Source organism: Spea bombifrons, chromosome 1, assembly GCF_027358695.1.
Source record: "Spea bombifrons isolate aSpeBom1 chromosome 1, aSpeBom1.2.pri, whole genome shotgun sequence".
Classification (NCBI taxonomy): domain Eukaryota; kingdom Metazoa; phylum Chordata; class Amphibia; order Anura; family Pelobatidae; genus Spea; species Spea bombifrons.
In genome coordinates, this window is record NC_071087.1 from 90,913,981 (window position 1) to 90,934,366 (window position 20,386).

At 41.2% G+C, this 20,386-nt stretch overlaps 1 protein-coding gene across 1 annotated transcript in view; it reads right to left on the reverse strand.

Moving 5' to 3' along the window:
* SLC44A1 (solute carrier family 44 member 1) overlaps positions 1-10,438 on the reverse strand; it is a 64,470-nt gene extending 54,032 nt beyond the window's left edge. Inside the window, exon 1 of the mRNA XM_053465867.1 lies at positions 9,805-10,438. Within this exon, the coding sequence (XP_053321842.1) occupies positions 9,805-9,828 (24 nt within the window). The 5' untranslated portion in view covers positions 9,829-10,438. The remainder of the gene's footprint in view (positions 1-9,804) is intronic.
* Between the last annotated feature and the right edge of the window lie 9,948 nt (positions 10,439-20,386).

Consider the following 20,386-nt stretch of genomic DNA (forward strand, 5'->3'; position numbering starts at 1 on the left):
CGTTACATGACACTGGAGGAAAACAGACTTTACTTGAAGTTGCCAGCAGTAACTCAAGAAATAAGGAGATATGCATATCTCTGCTGTGACTAGCAGGAGACAACATATGGACATTAGAAAAGTCCTTTAAAGTTTACTTTGTGACAACGATTGTACCTCTTATAATGAACAAGGGGAAGCCCTTGTGCGTTCAACATTGCAGGTGGGAAGTCACCATAGACTTGTTTTCCATACATTGGCCAAAATATACTTTGGATGTCATCATGGGACACGGGATCCAACGGCTTGTCTTCGACTTGCTTGGTGCAAGTTTATTAGGTTTTCTCTTTTCCTTTACTCTGTAAACCCCATTTGTTCATACTGCACTCAGGTAATGTTGATCTCAAACTAAATTGTCTATGCAATATGATGTAAACTGCAGCTGCATGCAAGGAAAGTGCGATATAAAGTTATATCGTGCAAACAGTGTACAACTTACACAGCCTCCCTTCATTAAAGACAGTGTGTCAGATGTTGGATAGTATTTTAAAAATGAAAGTTTCAATAAGAAAAAAAGCTGAAAATAAATTTATAAAACGCAAGTGTCTTACTGTTACTAAAATGCAATATTCATCTTGAGTCCCAGGCTCCTAAAAAGGATTATATTTACAACTTGCTTTGTTAAGCATTTCATATTGAACTTAACATCTCGTAAAACAAATTTTAACACAAAAAACAACTTTACAGATCATAAAATAATTAAGATAATTAACTCTCGAAAATATCTATTTTTCATTCTTTTTTCATTTTTTTTTTTAATTTTTTTTACAATTAAAATAGTGTTTCTAAAATACTGCCAAAAAAAAGATACACTATTCTCTCAAAAATAAAACTGAAATAGATAGATTTGTTAAATGGCATGCCAATGTGGTGAAAGGTATGCCTTTAAAGTAATAGAACTGACAGTGTTCTGTATTAACCAGATGCATAAAACCTGAAATTCCATAATTGCATGACATAATTTAAGACTAATGCCAATTTTTGTTTTTCTTTTTAACAGGGCAGCCCCCAATTAACCTACATATTCTAGAAGGCAATTTGCAGATTAAATCTAATTTCTAAACAAAAAAAAGTGATGAGGAAAGGTAATGTTCCTTATAAAGGAACTTAATTAAGCTTAAAAGTATAGTTGTTTTTTTTCCACATTCAATTCAAACACAAAGTAAAAGAGGTTAGTGAGGCATTGTACTGGAACCGCTATGAATTGAGGACAGGAAGGAATTTGACAAGTTGTCATGTTATGCTTAAAGCACAATGACGCCTCACTGAAGAAAAGAATGAGCTTTATCCCGGGAGATTTTAGTCCTCGAGTGCAACAAACACAACAAGCTTCCAGAATGGTGTAGCGCTCTCCATTTAGTGACACAACATTAATAATTATTCACGTTTTCTACGTATTGTAAATCAGGTCCATAGTCCATAAAGACAACACTAGACACCCCAGGTTTAGGCAGATCTCAGCTTTTTTATTTCATTCAAACTACCTCCCCCACCAAAAGAAATTGTATAATATATAGATATATACACACACTGGGGGGGTCATATTACTTCCTTTTTTTTAGTTTTCTTATGACACAGTTGTGTTATGGTAAATGTCATGCTATCATCATTTACAGTGGGGATTCCCTGGATTGGAAATAACTTTCAAACTTGCATGTTGGTATTACACAGAAACTCTTTATTTTTACAGCTGGCTATAAAGAACCAGTAAAACGAGTTTTAGAAAAATATATGTATCTTGTGAAGCAGTCTTGGAAGTGGTCTAGGTGACAGCTGATTGGTTATTCGTGATGCTTTCTGTAGCCTATCAGCTGAGGCCCGATGTTGCCCGAGCTATCACTACTCCTGCAATGAGAATCACTCAATGAGTGGCTCAGAAATGGAACATTCTTGGCACAGGGGCAGTGAGTGACGGTCTGTGACTGGATCAATCTCTGAAAACTGCCAGTGACACGCATCCTGAATAGATAGAGGCATTGATCCCCCCCCCAAAGAGTACCGGCAATTTAAAGTGAAAGTTTTGTGCACATAGCTGAGTACTACAGTCAATTATGTAAAAATGAAAAACAAGTGCTACTTAGCGTACTCACAGTAAGATCATGGGCATTTAACGTACAAATTAAAAAAAAAATTACATTACATTTATTTATATAGCGGCAGATTTCATAGCGCTGTTACAAATATTTTAAAATCACAAACTGGTACCAAAGGACCCTGATCTTGTGCACCCATCTAGTGGGTGGTTGAGAGGCAAGTAGAACAGTAGGAGAGGTATAACCATTGTTACCCACTCAGCTGCCCTGTGATGTATTGAAGCAGAATACAGGCATATGGGGCATATAGGATGCTCTGTCTCAATACATTATGTGAGGGCCGGACAGTGGAGATCCTCTGATGTCCATAACTGGCCCACGATACACACAGCCTGCAAACAGCGCCTGAAAATAAGTATCACCCCACTTAAAATGGGATTTTTGGGAGCTACGCAGAATAACCACCTACATTACATACACACTTGTTGCTATCACTATTTTTTGTATAGTTTAAACTCTAGCAAACAGGGCGTTCCACACATCCGGCCCCTGTTAAAATCAAATCTCCTTTATAGATATAATCACATTATACGGCACTTTGGAATTTGCTGGCACTCTACAGCTGAAAGATAATAACATTTACACACAAATCAAATGTGTGCTCACAGGGAAAAAAAAAGAGAGGAATTATTTTAATAATCTCGCACAAACAGACATGCCTAAAGGATGACACATAACTGGAAACTATATGTCCTAACCTGTCTACTACAGCAGAAGGTGGCCTATAAAGCACAGCTATACTAAATAAAGCAATATATTGTTACTGAATTGCTGAGGGGCTGGGTGGGGGTGGAAAAGAGATGCTAAATTGCGAAGAATAGTAAATAAAATTCACAGCAATGCTTTGCGGGGTCGTAAAGGGACTGAAACAGGAATAATAGCTCACACAAGTGATCTCCCACATAATAACACCTATTATTAATTTATGTGGCATCCCTGCAATATCTGTGTGAAGTAAAAGGCAGCCATGTAACCAATTTACGGTAGTTGAGCGGAATCTACAGCTTGGTCTTATCTCATTTCTTTAAAATAAATAAAATGACTGAAAATCTGGATTTGGAGCAGACAAGAACGGCCAAGTCCAACTCAGCATGTTCTTCTCCCCACAGAAAAGACTAGCCTGGTCAGTAAAGACACCCTTGAACTAGCACATACCCAATACCACGGCCAAAAAAAATATTATTTCACACAATGGGGTGTCAAAGCATCTACCAAAGAAACTGGTGGATTGATAATGGTCTTCTAACAACCCGTTTGATTTTGCCATGTGTGCATAAACCAACTCATTAGGTTATTATGCCCCCTTATGACTCTCCCAAAGTCACAAGCTGCATTTGATGGGTGTAAGCAAGACAGATGCAAGTACACAAATGTCAATAAGGGTGGAAAGTGGAGATGTATTTCACATAACTAAATAAAGAAATAGCTGCCTCTCGATATATGCTGTCCGTTTAGAACTTAACACCTTAAGTGGCAGCGAGCAAACCATTACGCAATTCATCAAAGTTATCAACAAGCAGTTGCTTTGGTTCGTATAAGTAACCCGTCTTAAAATATGAGATGCGTTTCTTTGCAGTAATGCGTATATTTGTTAAAACCCTGTCACCAGTAAACAGTCAACCCGCAAAAAGGGTGTGGAAAGCAAAGCTTAGGAATCTGTAGTCCATGTAATAAAAGCACCACCCATAGCAAACACCAGAGAAACAGAACAAGATATTCAAACACCCGCAGAGTGCTGAAAGCCACGAACAAATAACTTCAACCCTTTTACATCGAATAACCTGGAGCAAAGTTATTGATAATAAAATAAGCAATAATGACATCTCAAAGACAAGTGATCTTTCAACAAAAAGTACTTTTATTAAAAGAAACCATGTATGTATTGAGATATATTAGTGATACTTGATTTCCATACAACCTCAAATATGACCCAACACCCAATGGGGCATAGAAATTTAAATTTTAAATAGAAATTTAAAGGAACAGAAACGCCAGCCGTGGACATGTGGTATGTATCCTGGTTCCTAAAATATGTTCCAAGCCTACTTATATCAGTAGCCCCCCCCCCATATCATTCCCAAATACCACTCTTTACTGACCAATGCCATGTAATAGTGTTTCACAGTTTATATACACAATCTGGGCTTGTCACTGTATAGACTTCATACCACGATCACAAGAAACAGCCCAAAGATCATGTGTTATAAATAATAACAACTTTGCGTCCACAAAATTACTAAAAATCTACTCTAGATACTGAGATCAACAAACGCCTACTCGAACACCAAAGTATGACTCAATCTTGCTTTCTCTCGATCAACAACAGTGATTATAGTTTCCAAAGAAACAATCATTTAAATCATGCTCAAAACAAAAAATATCCTCATAATAATTTGTATTCCTTTCTATTATGATATCTACAACTCTTATTTTTAAAAGTTGATCTCAAACGATGATGGCCAAGATAAGGGAGGGTTAAAGCAGGGCTTGACAAATTTGTTGTGAATCTAGGCGCCAGCTAAAAAAAGTTAGGAGCCAGGATTTTTTTAAAACCCAATAGTTGGTCAGGTGTGATCTGATCATCATCAGCCCACTTACTAAATTCACAGCATTTGACCTGGAAGCACCCTGGACTTTCAGGTCAGTGCTGTGTTTTTTATTATTATTTTTTTGTTTTACTCTTTCAATGCTGATGTTCCATTGGAGCAAAGCATTGACTGATATTTAGTCCCCACAAGCTTGTGGGGACAAATGTAACCCCTGCAATGCCACAAATGTGTCACACACAATTGTGGCATTGAAGGGGTTAACCCTGCACTGTCGCTCTCATGGAGTGATCGGGCAGCAGGGGAGGGTAGGGGCTGGTCTCCACACTCATGGGGAGAACGAAGAACCCTCTGGCAGCTGGGACGCAATTGCTGGTCTATAGACCAGCCATTGCAGGGGGTCTCTTTGATGACTGCTGTAGGCTACCATGCCAACAGGAATCAAAGGGCTTGTGGGGGCTCGTTTTTGCTGTTGCTGGTCTGCCTGGAAGACCATCAGCAGCAGAGCCCCGTACAAAACAGGAATTAACCCCTAAAATTGAAGGCATTGAAGGGTTTAACGCTGCACTGTCGCTCTCATGGAGCAATCAGGCAGCTGGGGGGTGTTGGGTGAGGTCCCCACACTTGTGTGGGGCCCTAATCAACACACAACCCCCTTCCCTGAAGCTGCCTGTGGCAGCTGAAAACACGATTGCTGGTTTTCCTGCAACCGCGTTTTCAGCCTACAGGATCACTCCGTGGGAGTGATCTCAGGCTCGGGGGCGGGCTCTGAGTGGCTGTGCTGTCTGCCCAGACTCCAGACAGCAACAGCAGCGCCCTGCGATCACAGGCTGACAAACACCTAGGCGCCAAAATTCTGAGTCGCCATGGCGACCTGGCGCCTGGGATTTGTCGAGCCCTGAGTTAAAAGACATGAAAATTTGAGAAATTGAGACTTTTTATTTAATTTTGTTTACTGAAGCTATGACTTGGGTGCAAAAAGAGTCGTATTTGCCAAATCAGGGGTATAATTGGTACTTTTTGGACCACTTGTATATTACAGTAATGCAAAAGTTAACTTTAAAGGATTTCCAAAAAAACATTTTTTCTGAGGTTGTCACTGTCGGGAAATATATGGAAAAAGGGAATTCCAGGTGCCGGCACACCTTCCTCTAGGGGTTAAAATTCTTATGGCATAAAAAAAATGAAGAAAGTCTTCCGATTATTCAAGGATTTATTTCTGTGGTTCAGAATCAGGATCTTCACACACAGGGTTACAGCATAAATTCCCCAAAAAACATGTAACACAACTAAGGATATACAGGGAGTTCTTATGGAGAGGGATCAAAGGATTTCTAGTTTTATGATAGATTCCATTACCATTCTTATGACAATCTTATGGGTTAACTAATTACAATATCAAAAGACAATACTAACACACAACATACTAATTAAAATAGCAAAAGGACTTTATAAACTGATACTACTGATAATCAATAGCATCCCCAACCTTGGCACTCGATAAATGACTTCACAGGCAAACAGGTATATTCTAATTCTATGTAGAAAACCTAACGAACGCTTTGCAGGGAGTGTTATTTCTGACCTTATAATTTGCTGTAATGTAGACCCCCTTGATGTGCCAATCAGTTAATGGGCAAACCCAATATCAAAGTCAAGTTAAAGGAGGCTGCCTTGTACATCAATATCACAGGCTGTTTAGCAGCCTGGACAAATGTGACAAATTTCCAAAAATAGGGTAAAAGGGGTATTAACATTGTCTATAGATGTTCTGTAACTTGCGCAAGAAGATGTTTCTGTACCTTAATCTGATTAAAGCTGCCACTGGACTAGAGCTGAAACAACGAATCGATAAAATCGATAATAATCGATAACGGAAATCATCGATAACGATTTCCGTTATCGATTAATCGAGTGATCAATTCGTTGTTGCTAGGCTCCTTTTACTTACCTCCGCCAGCGTTCCCCGCTTCTGCTCCACGCTCTGCAGTCTCCGCCTTCTTCAAGCTACGTGACGACGGATGTGACGCGCGTCTACTTGGAAGTAGTTGGAAGTGGAACAAGTTCGTAGCGGAGGTAAGTACTCTTTGTCTATTGTCTGTGCGAATGTTTATGTGCGAGACTGGGTGCGCGGCAGAGTGTGTGCGTGTGCGTGTGTGTGCGTGTGTGCGTGTGTGCGTGTGTGCGTGTGTGCGTGCGGCAGAGTGTGTGTGTGGGTGCGCGGCAGAGTGAGTGGGGGGGTGCGCTGCACAGTGAGTGGGGGGGTGCGCTGCACAGTGGGGGGGGGTGCGCTGCACAGTGGGGGGGGGTGCGCTGCACAGTGGGGGGTCCGCGGCACAGGGGGTGGGGGGTCCGCGGCACAGGGGGTGGGGGGTCCGCGGCACAGGGGGTGGGGGGGCAGGGGATGCAGGGCAGGATGTGAGTGCAGGGCAGAGTGGGGCCAGGAGACTGGATGCAGGTCAGAGTGGGGGTGGGAGGGCAGGGTGGCAGACTGGGTGCAGAGCAGAGTGGGGGTTGGGATGCAGGGCAGGGTGTGAGACTGGGTGCAGAGTAGAGTGGGGGTGGGGGGGCAGGGCAGGGTGTGAGACTGGGTGCAGAGCAGAGTGGGGATGCAGGGCAGGCTGTGAGACTGGGTGCAGGGCAGGCTGTGAGACTGGGTGCAGGGCAGGCTGTGAGACTGGGTGCAGGGCAGGGCAGGGTGTGAGACTGGGTGCAGGGCAGGGTGTGAGACTGGGTGCAGGGCAGAGTGGGGATGCAGGGCAGGCTGTGAGACTGGGTGCAGGGCAGGCTGTGAGACTGGGTGCAGGGCAGGCTGTGAGACTGGGTGCAGGGCAGGGCAGGGTGTGAGACTGGGTGCAGGGCAGGGTGTGAGACTGGGTGCAGGGCAGAGTGGGGATGCAGGGCAGGCTGTGAGACTGGGTGCAGGGCAGAGTGGGGGTGGGGATGCAGGGCAGAGTGAGGGTGGGGGCACAGTGCAAAGGGGTGGGGGCACAATGCAAAATTCTTTTAAATAAACGAAAAATTTGCATATTGTTTTTTTTATCCGATTAATCGATTAATCGAAAAAATAATCGGCCGATTAATCGATTATTAAAATAATCGTTAGTTGCAGCCCTACACTGGACACCATAACAGTAAATAGTTCTGCTAAATCTCTTAAGGTGTTGACAGAGAGCTCCTCTTTAACCACAAATCAGGTTTATAAATTGTTTTTAATGGCATATTTCATATCAAGGTGAGGTGAGGTGTGAGGACCTTCACCTACTCCTAGTTTCCTCACTTTTACTAGTATATACAAATTGCTGCAAAAAAAATAAATTTGTTCACTATTTGAATGCGTAACTACAAAAGGATTGTGATTTGAGATCACATAAAGCCATTCAAGGACAAAGCACAGAAAACACAATATACACCACTGATGGCAAATTTCTGACAAAGGAATCTTTGCAGCCCTGGAAGGCTAAACACATCGCTGAAGAGATGTTTTCAGTGACAATAGTCGACTGGTACAATTCTTATAATAAGCACAGGACTTGATTTTATGAGCTTTAGCTGTTTATTCAACCAAGGACTTGGCAGAAGAACCAAGAACTGCAGCGCTGAATATAATACCTGATAGAGAATGTCATTTCTGGAGCCATATTAGTCATTAAGCAGGTAGCCTTCATTACTAAAGCAACTGTGCAGACAGAAGAATGAAAAAAGAAAGGGGGGGAAACAACTTCTCCCCACTGGGAATTTAATGGCAAAAGGGAATATGCCAGTATGTGCTGCACAGCAGTCTTCAACGTCTGAAGAGCTCAGCAGTCTCACATTAAATCCTACGTGACCTGGATTCCTGACAGGTGACCTTACTGAGTCTGTTGATGTATGGAGAAATCCATCACCGGATCCTGGGGGTGTCACTGTACTACATCCATCCATCCATACAACCAGAAGACGACGAGATGGCAGCAGATCATTCCTTACACTCCACAACGGTGTGAAAGGGAATAAGTCAATTACAAACCAAGCGCTCCTTTGTAATATGCTGCACAATCATGTCTGGCTTTCTGTGTGTTTAAAAATAAAATTTAAAAAAAAATAAAAAATATTCCAGTTTATTGGGAAAGCTGAAATGTGTGATTAATTCCTTCTAGATTAACAATTTTAGTCCTTTCCACCTCGTTTTCAAGTGGCAAGGTGATAAGAACAAAACATACTAATATGTTATTAATGAACAATAAGAATAGCAACATGAAGTGTTGATTTTTATTACAACTGGGCCAGTCAATCAAACAAGCAATAAAGCTCTTGATATATCTTCTAGAGAGTAACGACCTTCTTTAGCTAATGTTTGTCTTAGTCTGTCAGTTCTAGTTTTATTACAGCCCTTAAATGTATGTATTGTAAGAAGCCCCGGGGAAACTGTTGGGGCTATACAATTAATGACTATAATGAACTATGAAACTATGTCATGTGTAGTCTTATGAGGGTAAAAGTGATTGACGGTGTCCCTAGTAATAGTACCGCTGTACGTGTAGTATTTTGGTTCTTTTTCCTAATGTGGGATAACTTGGTCAGTCAGTCTCATAAGCAACCATCAGGTAGTTAGTTGTTTACGCTTTTCGAATGAATGAAAGACCTCTCTAGATCGTAAGCTTGCGAGCAGGGCCCTCTTTGCCCAATGTAACGGTTCAATTCTCAGCACTACATAAATAAAAAGGTAATAATAACGGCAAAGCTCCATTTTGTGCTTGAAAGCTGATTAACACAGCTACAGTCCGAGAAGCCAACTCTTTTAACGAAGCGACCCCCTTGAGCGTCTGTGTCCCCTGCAGCATCAGCATCCATTCACACACACACACACACACACAAAGGTAGAACACAGCTACCCAAATCATACATCCAAATAATTTATGTTACAGTCATTACCTACAGTAAGAGGCAGGGGCAAATCTGATACACTCAGCCAGATCAAAACAAATATAAAAATGGGTTAATGGTCTTTATGGATCTGCCTTCCTAGAAAGGAAATAAAGAAACCCAAAGATCCTCTTACCCCCTTTATTTCTAGAAAGAAATGCAATGCAGTGCAGTGAGGCACTGAAGGGGTTAACGGTAAAGCAGTCCTGTAAGCTCCTTACCTGTGTGCTCCCACAGCATCCCATGGTGTGGAGGTGGTTGCTGGGCAGTCACTGTTCTACGGATCTTCCCGGATCTTAAGTAAAGGGAAATTGCCCTGGTGGATGGAGAGGGGTGATGGATACAAACAAGCAGAGGGGCTGTAGAAAGGAAAGGGGTGAGAGCTGCAAAAAGCAGTCAATACACCGAACACATACAGGCTGACCGGTAAATGCGGGAAAAAGAAAATGTCAGAAGAATATAAAAAAGAAAAAAAAAATCACAGCCTCCAGCTCTAAGACAAGGCGGGTCAGCAGGAGAGAGCTGCAGCTCCCCGAGCGAGTCTCAGACTGATAGGGGCTGCAATAAAGGGAAGCTGCTAATGCCTTGTTGTCTGGCTCAGGAACAGATGACTGGAGATTTACGCCTTTTAAGATCCTCTGTCCTCCTGCTTTTTATTTCCCCCTCTTCTTCTTTTAAGAGGAGTCCCATCTGGTGGGCCGGGGGCAGGCTGGCACGGTGCAACCAGCCATAGTTCTACTGAAGGGATGTAAAAATCGGGAAACCGATAGAGAGGAAAAAAAACGTAGAAAGAAAATAAAGGAGGAGGATCCTTTCCCCCTTTTTCCCTGGCCAGTCGGAGAGCGGCAAGCTGCGATTGTGTCTGTTCTAGTCGCTGTTTCCAGCCGGCTGGCCTTGTCTGTGGGGACTCAAAACAAAGAAGGTGGAGCTATAGCCTGGGGCGGCACTGGTAGGATAGATGGGTTTCACTTTTGTGCTCATTCAAACATGCACGGGCTACTTCCGGCAGCAAGGACAAGAAGCTCACGAAATACCGGACACAGAAGCTTTGTGCCTCAGTATTATATAAACATATTTGATTGGTCGTATGATAAAACCAGAGCATTTGCTTAATCCTTATATATATATTTCACACACACACACACATATATAATATATATATATATATATATATATATATTTGGTTTGGATTTTTTTTCCCCAATCATATTTTTAGTTTCATATATTACCGTTCCTGGGAACTTCTGGGCTCCGGCTACCCAGAGCCTTCCCATGCGGGACGCAGCCAGGATTGCAGTGGACGGTCCTGTGACGTTGGTGGGAGGTCCCGCTGATGTAGGTGGACGATCCTGCTGTCAGCGGGACCGTCCCCGACATCAGTGCGAAACACCCCCATTTAAAGGAAAAATGGGCGGGGGCGTGTCAAAGCCCTGCGACTCGGAGGATTAGGGTCTTGAACCGGAGAAGCAGTGCTCACCCGGCAATCTCCAGCTCACACCCGGAGAGTTCCCAGGTATGTATGGCACCTGGAGTTTGTCGAGCCTTGCCATACATTAACATACATTTGCATACCCTAATACCATGCAGTAACAGACACTAACACGGGAACACACACGCTAAAACTCTACGCTCATGTACACACATGCTAACACCATGCTAACACCATGCACTAATACACACAATCTTAACACTATATACAGACATACATACATACATACATACTCACACATGCACACACTACTCCCCCCCTCACTTCTGCCATTGCAAATCCGGCACTCTAAGCTTTCCTGCAGGGGCATGGTGAAGAGAGTGACGAGGGGGTCACATAGCGTGCATCATGTGACCTGCTACACCTGATTCATGATGGCAATGTGGCACTTGGGGTTTGTTGAGGCCTAGCGGTGAAAAAATGTATAAATTATCTAACCTTTTGATAATTTCTTCAAACAATACACAACATGCTCTCATGGATAGCAAATAATTGCAAACACAACGCAGGTTTATCCAGAAAAAAATTGTTAAATATATGTGTGCCCCAATTATTGGCACCCCTATAAGTTAATGTGAGAAAAATATATTTGAAGGAACAGGAAATTGTTCAACTGTGAATTCCTGTTTCACAGGGGGGTGTAAACATTAGGTAACACATAGGCCAATCTCCCTTAATCATTCATCACAGTGGGTAAGGCCACAGAATATAGTTGTGATGTGCAGCAAAAGGTTGTTGAGCTTCACAAAATGGAAAATGCCTATAAGAAAATAGCAAAAGCCTTAAAAATGTCAATTTCCGGCTTCATGGCAATAATAAGGAAGATCCAGCGAATTGGAAATATTATGAATTGTTATGAAGAGGGTGTGTCTATATTGTCTCAATGCACTGTGAAGAGGATGGTTCAAGTGGTCAAAAAATCTCCAAAGATCACAGATGGAGAATTGCAGGAGTAAGTTACGTCCTTGGGTCAGAAAGTCTCCAAAGCTACAATCCAACATCACCTACATCACCATAAGTTGTTTCGAAAGGTTTCAAGAAAAAAAGCCTCTATTCTCATCCTTAAACAAACTAATTTGTCAGTTTGTAATTCAGTTTGCTAGATGCTACTGGAACTTCAAATAGGATTGGGGTCTATGGTTAGATGATACGAAAATAGAGCTTTTTGGCAACAAACAACAGAGGTGGCTTTGGTGCTTTGGTGCCATTTTGAAAAATACCTCATGCCCATGGTGAAATATGTTGGTGGTACTTTAATGCTTTGGGGCTGTTTTTTGCCAGAGGACCTGGACAATTTGTTGGGATGCATAGCATCATGTACTAGACAGATATTAAATGAACACTTGATTGCCTCTGCCAGAAAGCCTAAAATGGGCAGTGTTTGGATCTTCCAGCAGGACAATGATCAAAAACATACATCAAAATCAACACAAAAATTGTTTACGCACCTCAAAATCAAGGTCCTACCATGGCCATCCCAGTTCCCTGAGTTGAACCCTATAAAAAACCTGTGGGGTGAAATGAAGAGGAAAGTGCATCAGCGTCGACCTCGACATTTTAAGGATCTGGAGAGATTCTGTATGGAGAAGTTGTCTCGGATCCCTTACCATGTATTTTCTAACCTTATCAGGCATTATAGGAGAAGAAAGTATTTTTTTTTTAATAAATCTGTGTTGTGTTTGCAATTGTTTGATGTCAAAGAGAGCAGAGTATGTTTGTGTATTGTTTAAAGAAAAGATTAAAGGGTTAAACGATAGACACATTTTCACAGCTTTCTTTGCTCATATTTACCAAGTGTGCCAATATTTGTGGAGTATTGAGACCCACCTCTTAATTATAGAATATTCATGTACTGTGATACGATACCACCTTTGCAGTTTGTGAAATTTCACCTCTGCTAGATATTCCACGAACGACTAAGTGGAATGAATGGAATTTGCATGCGTTGAAGAATAGTTACGGAGCGGAAGACGATGTAAAGTCACAGAGTGGGGTCACCAAGTGCTGAGGCGTGTGGTGTGTAAAACGTTTTGCTGATTCCATAGATGAAGAGTTACAAACTTCCACGGGCATTAATATCAGCACAAAAACTGTGAAAACTGAGATAGCTTCATGGAAGCCTCACATCACCAAGTACATTGCCAAGCGCCAGATTGAGTGGTGTAAGGCCACTGGACTCTGAGGCAGTGGAAACGAGTTCTGTGGAGTAACAAATCACACTTCTCTTGCAGTCTGATGGCCGAGTCTGGGTTTGGGTGATGCCAGAAGAACGTTACCTGCCTGACTGCATTGTGCTAACTGTAAAGTTTGAGGGATGATTTTTAGGGGTTGGGCTAAGCTCCTTACTTCCAGTGAAGGGAAATCTCAATGCATCAGCATCTCAAGACATTTTGGACAACGCTATGCTTCCATCTTTGTTGGAACAGTTTGGGGAAGGCCCTTTTCTATTTCAGCATGACTGTTGTTATGCACTTGTAATGTCTAGCAATGGTTTCTAATCCATGGTTTCCTTTGCCTTTTTTCCTCTTCTGAATATCTACCACTGATTTAAGTCCCTGGCACATGGTCAAAGTAGGTATATAATTAATAAAAAGGTGGGAAGGATATTTTGCCCCCCTCCCCAATTAGTCATAGTAGGTCCTAGTGACACAACTACAGTGATCCCCATACACATAAATACATGGTAGGCCCAGATCAAGTAACACCAAAGGACTGAATCGCGACCAGTAAGTCTGCAAAGTATGCATTTTCTGGGGGCACTGAGGTCACTGCTCCTTCTTGCTACACTATCATGGTGAGAGATCCAGTGACTAGGAGTCTCCCTGCAACTAAACCCAATGCACTGCTGAAAACCACCTGCATCATATTATTACAGTACAGCGATTTCTGCTCTCTCACACATATTCTGTCTTCTCACATTCAGTATACAGTTATCTTAAATGGTTTGCATTTCAGCGACATCTTGCCCCCAGTAAATTCATGAATATGAATGTTTCACAGATAAACATTAATAAGTTGAAAAATGATATGCGCTGCATTCACAGCTGTGCACGTCAAATTAATGCTTGTGATCCACACTGTCATAACAGTATATCTCTGTGTGTACATTTCACAGCAGGGACTATGTCATAGTGATTGTTCCCAAGCCCCATTCCTCTTTATTGTCAATCCTCGCCAAGCTTTTTTCCTGTCAAAAGGGGTAATCTTATAAACTAAGTAGAGAGAACTGTGAATAAAACTATATGCCTTCACAGTAGCATAGTTATCCAGGTGTGTTCTTCTGGGAGAATGGTATATCAGTGTTTTCATGAATAATATTGAGCCAATGTTTCATGAAGGCATACATTTCCTATTTATGAAAGAATACTACAGTTTTATTACAAAACAGGGTGCTTTTCTGCATTACTTCCTTTACTCCTCCCAAATAACATAGAGAAAATAGGACAGCAACCATTTACCAATAATATGGCAACAGAATAAATATATATATATATATTTATATATATCCACCCATAAGTCCATATATCATCTTTCCTTGCTGCTTCAATGGAGAATGAGGATATACTTGCCTGCCTTATAATGGATTCTTCTCCAAGATCCAATTCACATTATACGGACACTCATCCTATATCCTCTAACATGGAACCTAAATCCCTTTTGTTTAGACATGCAATTAAAGGCATTCATTGAGGTATTGTTGTCCAAAATGGCCTCCAAGTCGGCCACGCCAGAAACTATTGCCAAGTCTTTATCTATGGCTTTAAGTACCGCAGAGATTCCTTTAAACGGACATACTGTTTCATTGATTTCTCAAACCCCTGTTCATTCAATTTCTGGTAATAGTGTCAGAGATGAGGTTAAGCCAGGCAAAGCTTTACAAAAGAGGCAAGAATTTGTTGAGTCACTCCAACGATTTAGCCAAATTGATAAGTGTCTCAAAATCACGGACAAAACCCATTTAGAAGGAGGACATGACTAAGGTCAAAAGATCTAGGATGATGAATCAGACATCCACGTTCAGCAAAATCAATCTCTCATAGATAAACATATTGAATCCGGGATTCTTAAGCCTTTGGAAAGAAGGTACATCAGAACCAAGCGTACCCCCTCTGGCTGCCATGGCTAGTGGCGCAGACCTAGGGTGCAGGTCCGAAGAGGGGTGGCAGCCACTCTTCCACTTGACACAAAGCTATCACAGTGTTGGTGTTCTTGGTATGAAAATGATGCATTGCTGGCAGCTTTATTACATTTTTTATTTGAAAATTATTTTGTGGAATATTTCAAAACACAGATATTTTTTTGTTTTTGTATTTTCTTCCTTATCGAGGGTTGGGCATCTGATCACATAATTATATTTTCAACAAATTGAAAAACAAGCTGGCTACAGAAATATTACTTCTATTGTTGCAGCATCAGACAAAAGCATAAAAGGAATGAATCGGAACCTGTTGACTTGTAGGTGAAATCCAATTTCAACAATTTAAATAAAGAGACATAAAGTGAAGCAAATTACCCTTTTTCTAACAGCAAGCAGGAAACACCTTATGCATTTCACCTCAGAAGGGCTTTTAAACCATGGGAATATACCTTTTGTCAGTTAATGGAAATTAGCCTATTGGGGGGGTTGAATTGTTGCACACTTGTAAGCGTGGACACATAGTCAAGTAACAATTATTAACCGCTCAACCTCACATACATGGTTTGTGAATGTACTACTAAATCTCCTGATAGCAAGCTCTATCTATCAATTTAAGATTGCCACCAGTCTTATCCAATCAAAGAAAACCCACAGGCAGCCAATGTAGTTCATAATAAGTAATAAAGAAATTAGGTTTAATTAAGGTAAATTAGCCATTGAACTACGTCCAGATGCCCTCCTCCTGCACACAGAGGGAAACTGGTACAAGACAGGTACAAGATTCATATGTGACATTACATTTACTTATATAGCATCAGCAGTAGCACTGATAATAAGGCAATTTAAATACTATTAATAAACGTTAAAGATGCTGGTATAGAAGTAGGAGAGGTCCCTAACCACTCTATTCGTTCCTCTCATGACTTGCGGTTATCTTCTACTGTCATTACCTCTTCTTGCTCCTGTATTCAAAATTTCACCCGTGCTGCACCCCTCCTGTGGAATTCCCTTCCCCGTTCCGTCAGACTTTCTCCCTCATACGCAACTTTCAAAAGCTCTCTGAAAACTCACCTTTTTCAAGAAGCGTACAACCCCAATACTCTCAGCCTTCATAGTCAAGCCATCCAACGATCAACAGCTTCAACAGATCACCCAGACCAAACAACTCATCCCCATCCAAGCAGTCCTCTCCTATTGTTTTACTTCCCCCTCAACCACCGACTAGATTGTAAGCTCGCAGGAGCAGGGCCCTCTTCTCCTTTTGTACCAGTCTGTTATCGGTTGTGACTTTAATTTGGCCCACTGATTGTAACAGCGCTACGGAATCAGATGGCGCTTCATGAAGCTCGGACAAGTAAATCTGCGTAATTGGTAAAACAATCTCCTACTTAACATTGATAAATCATCAGAAAAACATCCATTTGATACAAGATTAAAATAATAATCATAGCTAATTTTGCATTCCAAGGTGGTTATAGACACAAAAACTATTGGCAATCACTATTTTCTGAAACATGCTTTTTTAAGAGGCTTGGGCCCAGCAAATAATAATGAGCATGGGTGAAGATGTATGTGACATACTTCGGTGTTGTGGATTGTGATTTGATAGTATAGGAGGGAGTTGGTGAGCATGTTCAGGAATTTGTAGGTTTACCATTAACCTCTCACAGCACCCATGATAAATGAATAGCTTAGAATCCAGTCCTCAAACCCCCCGAAACCTAGAGAAATCTTAATGTTATATAAACAAAGTAAGTCTTGGCAAGATATTATATAATTGCGGAAATCTGCTTAACAGCCAAGCTGAATCACTAGCAAATGTGCAAATTTTCTGTAGTATTGGCTTGCAAAATTAAGCTGTAAGATTGGTTTCCTACAGCTGTCCATCAGTGTAAAGGTCTGTATTTATTACTGGAATTACCATGTCTGCACTGCTCTTAATAAATCTCCCTTTAATGTTAAGTGTAGTGTTTTCACATGGGAGAGCCCATTGGAAGACTCTTATTAATAAATGACTCCCAATATACTGGTTTAAATATCAGTAAAACTACTGAATTGGCTAAACGCAACACTAAAAAAAACCTCAGGGAAAAAAAAGGGGACAGAAGGATTTCAGATGTTGACAGGGCACTAGTAGTAGTCAGGTCGATATATATATATATATATATATATATATATATACAGTATCTCACAAAAGAGAGTAGACCCCTCATATTTTTGTAAATATTTTATTTTTCTTTTCATGTGACAACACTGAAGAAATGACACTCTGCTACAATTTAAAGTAGAGAGCGTCCAGCCCGTATAACAGTGTAAATGTGCTGTTCCCTTAAAAAACACTCAACACACAGCCATCAATGTCTAAACATTGGCAACAAAAGTGAGCACACCCCTAAGTGTCAATATTTTGTGTGGCCATCATTATTTTCCAGCACTGCCTTAACCCTCTTGGGCATGGAGTTCACCAGAGCTTCACAGATTGCCACTGGAGTCCTCTTCCACTCCTCCATGACAACATCATGGATCTGGTGGATGTTAGAGACCTTGCGCTCCCCCACCTTCCGTTTGAGGATGCCCCACAAATGCTCAATAGGGTTTAGGTCTGGAGATCGGGAGACAGTGTAGTGGCAAGGATGTGTCCCTGGCTCTGCAAGAAGGTCAGGACGTACCAAAACGTCCATAGGTGTTTCTTGAGATGCGTTTTATGGACGTACCAGTACGTCTTTAGGGGACTGAAGGGGTTAAGGTTTGTGTGTTTTGGATGTATCTCAGCCCTTTCTTTTCAAGGGATCAGGAGGTATTCGGCCAAGAACGTCTTCAACAATAACCTTCCTTATAATAATAAAGTATTTTTGTACCTGAAACGTGTGTTGTATATTCCTTTACTTTACTTGAAAATAAGGTTTAATAAACTAAACACATCCTCGCTGTGCTGACATGTTTTTCCAGAAACAAGTTCCCTTACCTATAAAACAAAGGTTAATAAAGACAAGAGGGACAAAATGCAGTTTGTATGCAGCACAAGAGACCTCCGTTTGTTTTGTGTGCTGGGAATTTAAAATGAAATAGTCTCTGAAAATGCTGTTTCACTTTAATAGGTTCACAAAGTAAACATTGTTCAGATTGCTTTTCCATTCTATGTAGACAAAATCCCTTCATCCTGGCTAAAACTCTTTTTGTAAGACTTTATTAAAACATATGATAGACTTCTATAACTTGTGGACTATTAATGCAGCAATCTTATTTCTATTATATTGGAATCCTTGATCAGCATCTTGTAAGAGGAGACATGATTTTTTGGCCAGGTGTTAGCTGTTAATCAAATATTCATATAACATATTAATCAAGAAGTAGGGGTAATTTATTTGATTTCAAAGACAATTTAAATCAAAGATCTTGGAATATAGAAGCACCGACCCAAAGTTTCAAGGTGAACAGAAGTGGGTGCAGCAAAAAAGGGGGGCATGAGATCAGTTGCCCCCTGGGTGGCTCTGATTCAAAGGATATAGGCCACTTGGCTGGAATTGCCATTTGGCTGGACTGGCACCAGCCCTCTTCTAGGTTTAGGGGTTAAAGAATGATAATTATTCCCATAGGTAAAAAGCATGACCATACAATTGGGTTGATTCATTAAAGTTCTAAATGGGTCAAGTAGATGGCTTAGTTGCTGGTTTGATTACAACTTGTATGGGTTGAATCAAGAACAACTAAGTCATTCACAACACCTTAATAACAACAAAAAAAATAGGTCAGCTTTTTGCCACTCAGTCTGGGAACACAGTTTGGTAAGTCTTCACTGGGAACATGCACTATAAGTGTGACAAGGGAAGAAACAGGGCATAGTTGGTTCTGCTCGATTGAAGATATTGCCTTTTCTTAGCACAGGAGCATTCTGGAGCAGCTTTCAGGCTGTTTGATTTTCTGGAGATAAATACTAAACTGTTGAATGTTAGCTTTATATCAACTAATAAGTTTTGGAAGCTGTGATTGAAAGACACAGTGCTGTCCGTGTGCAGTTGACATCAAGGTTGCATTATTTTGATAGGAAAAACTGGAAATGTTTGGGATACGTCAAGCCATTCCTGGTGGCTTACTAAAATAGTTTGGGCCAAAGATAACAATTTCACTAAGTTGTTTGAAGAATGCGTTTAATGAAGAATAATTTTGAAGCTTATTTAATTATTTTGTGTCAAAACTCATTGATTACAGTCACATGAGTTTTTAAATGAAGTACCAGGGGCAATTTTCTAATAAAAATATTCCATTAAATCAACAAAGTTCTAGATTAGCTCAGCCAAGAATGGAAAATGCCTAAATAGCTTGCCATATGGTTAATCCCAGCCTAGGACCGTATTCACCATAGGAGAAGCAATTTGAGTGTTGTCAGTTCTCAGCTGATCTAGTATCTTACTTTGTATTCAGTGGCGACTCTAGAAACAATATATAGGGGGGGCACACAAGATATCACAGTCAAACTGGGGGGGCATTCATAATTTCCAAAAGTAATGTGCTATGGAATTATACTTTTGTTATTGGGCTAAAATAATACTTGATCATTCAACATGGGAAGCCTGAAGTCACAATTGAGTGCTACTAATCCTTGAAATAAATATTATAACACAATAAATAACTTTTCCACTAAATGATTTCAGGGCCTTGAACGTTTTGTCCCCTGAAGTCACTACAACTTCAGGAGGGGATTTTACCTCTGGACAAATATAAATTAAATAATTCCTACTGTAAGTTAAGTGCCAGGAACAGATGACCAAACACACACACCCACACAGGCTCTGTCACACCAACACCCAGACACACACACCAACACAGGCTCTGTCACACCAACACTCAGACACACACACCAGGACAGGCTCTGCGACACCGACAACCAAACATACACACACACACCAGGACAGGCTCTGCCACACAGACGCCCAGACACACACACCAACACAGGCTCTGTCACACCAACACTCAGACACACACACCAGGACAGGCTCTGCGACACCGACAACCAAACATACACACACACCAGGACAGGCTCTGCCACACAGACACCCACACACATCAGGACAGGCTTTGCCACATCCAAACAAACACACACACACACACACCAGGACAGGCTCTGCCACACAAACACCCACACACACCAGGACAGGCTCTGCCACACTGACAACTG